The following is a 4,165-nucleotide window of genomic DNA, read 5'->3' as shown; positions in this document are numbered from 1 at the left end:
TGAGCCACCACACCTGGCCCACAATATAAGGTTTTAAGAGTCTGAGTACCATCCTGGTATCTAATCTGGAGAAGGGTTAAGGGACATGGGATATGAAACTGTCATATAACAATAGTATTATTAGTGACAATTGACATTTAGATGGTACTCTGATACACTGTAAAAGTTTCCATATACATTTTCGCATCTGATCTGTCAAAACAAATGAGAAATTAAGATCAGAAATGTTAAGTGCCATAAACCAAGTCACCTAACTCTTCCTCATATATAAAATATCCATCAATGTCTATACTAGGAATAGTAAAAACAAGTGCATATGATTGACCTAGAAAAGAAAAAACTAAGGTAAACATAAAATATGTGTTCAGATATCTTAACTCTTGTCATATAAAAATAGGTTGTGTTTGTCATGTGTAAGACCAGGAGGGCACAATCAATATAACTGACTGATATTTTCAAAAAGACAGCTTTCTTTCTAATAATTATAGCTTTCTTTTAAAAAAACGGGGGTGGGGTTGCATTGCAACATCCTCATTCCCCATAGCTGACAGTCAACACAGATGCTGGAAAAGATCTCACTAAATATATTGTCAAAAATGTTTATGCTTAAAATGGCTGGCAGATCTAGCATTCCCAGTTCCAGGTTTCATTTTTATACCTTCCCTATTCAAAGAAGCCTCTATCCAGCAGGAAAACATGCACAACACTCACAGACAACAAAGCTGCTCCACAGGCTATAAAGGATCCACAGATACCTCATGAGAGGAGCATACAACACTGAGTACAGCCAACTACACATCCTAGAAAACATGGCTTCATGGAATCCCCTCTTGCTAAGTGGATGAATTTCTACTTCTTTCTTTTGCCTTTCGAAGAAAATTTCACATTGCAGAGCTGTGCACGGACCATTTCCTCCAACTCAGCCTGAGGCCACATGTGAGAAATAATGTGTGTCTTTCACTTTTAAGATTTTCACATGTGTCTTTTACTTTTAAGATTTTCACATGTGTCTTTTACTTTTAAGATTTTCACATGTTTCTTTTAAGATTTTCACATGTGTCTTTTACTTTTAAGATTTTCACATGTGTCTTTTACTTTTAAGATTTTCACATGTCTCTTTTAAGATTTTCACGTGTCTTTTACTTTTATTTTCACATGTGTCTTTTACTTTTAAGATTTTCGAAAAATGCATTTATCATGTGTATATGTTTCTGAGTATTTGTACACTAATTCAGTTTTCTTAACAACCAAATCATATCATTAGTACATAATCAGGATAAGAAGAAGAAAATAACTCACTTGTGAAGTGTTATACAGAATTTTCATCCCATTGGCATCAATAAATGCTTTTCTTCCCAACTTGATGTTTGTAACACTTTTTAAACTCTGTAAAATTCCTTTCCGAATGAGCATGTTTCTATGCCGGTTATCATGGCGGTGCCAATCTACATAAATTGTTAAAAGCACTTGGACATATCCTCTGTCTACTGCTCTCCTGGCATTTGTTTCTTTAACAAAAGAAAATTGAGAAAGAATATTTTTTAAATGACGAGAGAGAGTGGTAGAATAAATCAAATTTAAAATATTACCTCAATAGTATGATGGATACTTATAATTTTTTTTCCAAAACAAATGACAACCACATATTTAAATTTTTTCTAACAAAACAAATATGAAGTTCCAGAGAGCAAATTACAACCTCTTCCAAAATCTGCCTGTATACTGTTTCACAATTTATAAATATCAAAATCTCTTTACTAGAATTAGAGGAACATCTTTTTAAATGCTTTTGTTTACTAACAAAAGCTTCATGTATTTTAAAATTTATGAATATACTGATTTTTGTTACACCAAATGAAATGTATAAGCTTTCTACTTGCTAGTTGTGAATGTGATTTTTAGAAGATCCGCTATCATTTTTATAATTTATATTACAAACTTTATGTTCCCACTGAAATAAACCCTATTGAATTGTAGCTTCTATTGCAAACTTTGTTTCCACTAAAATTAATTGCTCTAATTACTCCACAATTATATAAATATTCATACTAAAACAATGCTCATTTAAAAATACTTACATAACTCTTTTAGTAAATGAAATTTAAGGAGCATTACATGATTAGAGAATAGTGCTTTGTGGCTTTCTGGTCATTAGATTTTTACTGCAGTAAGAACTACACTAAAGGTTTTTGTAAATACTCAATTTTATTGGAGTAGAATTAACAAAGAAATCCACGTTTGACCTAATTTTATTATTTTTAAAAGTATAGTATTTAAAATTATTAACCATAGGGTGTATTTTACTCAGATAGTGGCAAGGGAATCACATCAGAGCAACATACCAACTCACCCAATGTTACTCTGGCGGGTTAATTACAAGGAGCGCAAGATCATGTGCAATACCCATCTGAGGTGGTTTAATTACAAGGAAATACTAATCTCTTCTTAATCTCAAATATACCTATAAAATAACCACTAGGTTCACAGTATGGACACTAAGATAATGCAATAGTAAGGCTCCAATGATTTTAGTTGCCTGAATTATTACAGTTTCTAAATGTGCTAGTACAAACCTAAAACACAACACTGAGATGAACTTATTAATTCCCTTTCAGAACTATGTTCTGACATTAGGCAGAAGACATTTACTAGAGCTAGAGAAAAGATTTCTTAAGTGAAGGCTTTAAACCCTCTATTGTGTCTACAATAGCTAGTGTGCTAAGGCTGTGGCTGTTTACAAAATCACTTCCATTGTTTTGACCAAGAAAAGCTTCATACATTTTACATGAATATACGCTTTGTTTATACCAGTTGGAAATAAGCCTTTAGTTTACTAGCTGTGAATGTGATTTTGTTAAAAGCCATTATGATCATTCTAATTCCTGTTACAAACCTTGTGTGTTTCCACCATGATTCCCAATAGCCTAAATGGTATTTATGAGAAATATTAAAATTCTTCACGAAAGATCAAGAAAGAAACTTGCCCATAATTCAAACACAGGTGCTAAGTGCCCCTTAAAGGAAGTGAACTGAGCTACATGCAATCTGTGCTGAGCACAATTAAAACATTAGTAAAGGGAACTTTATTCATGTATTCAGTGTACCAAACTCACAATTAGCCTATGTCTCTTCTTCCCTCTCTAAAATCTAATTTATCCTTTTAAAGAAAATGATTGCTCCTCCCCGCCAAAACCAAAAAAAAATTTGAAAAATAAATGAGAATGCTCCAAAATGCCATGATTTGTTTAAAAATATGCAGTACACTACTAAATTTTATTTTGCATCATTCAATTTTCATCCTATTTAGGGCTATGTGTCATCTGAAAATATATTAAATATAAACTGAAGTCATTCTACTTGTCAGTTACATTTCTTATTCTGATGGAATAAACAGGTATGTTTGCCCACCACCCTCGTTTGAAAAAGCAGGGAGTAAAAAGGAGACTACTAAAAACTGAAAATATTAAATTACAGTCATCATGAATTAATTGATTTCTATAAAATACTTGCAACTTATGAGAATTTTAGCTTTTACTTAGAATTAATGACTTTGCTATCAGTGATCCTGAAAATTAGTAAGCTTTAATAAAACTTTAGTTTTAACAGCTATTCTAATCTACTCCAAATCAAAAGTATTTGCCCATATTAAGAATTAATCTTTATACAGTTTAAACCACAAACTCAGGACCCATCAAAGCAAAGCTAAAAATATCTTCTAAAATTAATCCACATGTGATCTTGGTCTAAAGCTTACCACATCATATATGAAAATAGAGCTACACAGCTAATCTAATTGAGTGTCATATACTTCATTTGAAAAATAAAGTCGTTAAATGAGAATTATATTATTTACTACTAATACCTAAGGTGATTTTTAAAATTTAATAAATCATTACCAAATATTAGATTTTTGATCATTTCATTATTTGCTATTATTAAAAAAAAAAAAAGAATTCTGGTAATTCAAATGTAAGGGCAAGTTGGTCTCACCCCTGACAGACAGTTCTTGATGAGCTACCTATTAATTATGTTTCCCTTGTGGAGGGTGGAATGTGGTGGGGACATACAAAAGTCACCCAGCCACCAACACAGATCGTTAAGACCAAATGTTACTGTGATTAAACAAAATGTTTATTTAATCAACCAATAGACCCCTGAAGCCCAA

General features: G+C 31.9%; 1 protein-coding gene across 1 annotated transcript in view; it reads right to left on the bottom strand.

The window, feature by feature from the left end:
* AGTPBP1 (ATP/GTP binding protein 1) overlaps positions 1-4,165 on the bottom strand; it is a 217,377-nt gene that overhangs the window by 122,072 nt on the left and 91,140 nt on the right. The window contains 2 exon segments of the mRNA XM_011968515.1: positions 421-446; positions 1,268-1,508. Of these exon segments, the coding sequence (XP_011823905.1) occupies positions 421-446; positions 1,268-1,508 (267 nt within the window).

The sequence above is a fragment of the Mandrillus leucophaeus genome, unplaced genomic scaffold (genome assembly GCF_000951045.1).
Source record: "Mandrillus leucophaeus isolate KB7577 unplaced genomic scaffold, Mleu.le_1.0 Scaffold847, whole genome shotgun sequence".
NCBI lineage: Eukaryota > Metazoa > Chordata > Mammalia > Primates > Cercopithecidae > Mandrillus > Mandrillus leucophaeus.
Note: the sequence above shows the minus strand (reverse complement) of the source record. Positions and strands in the feature narration are given on the sequence as shown.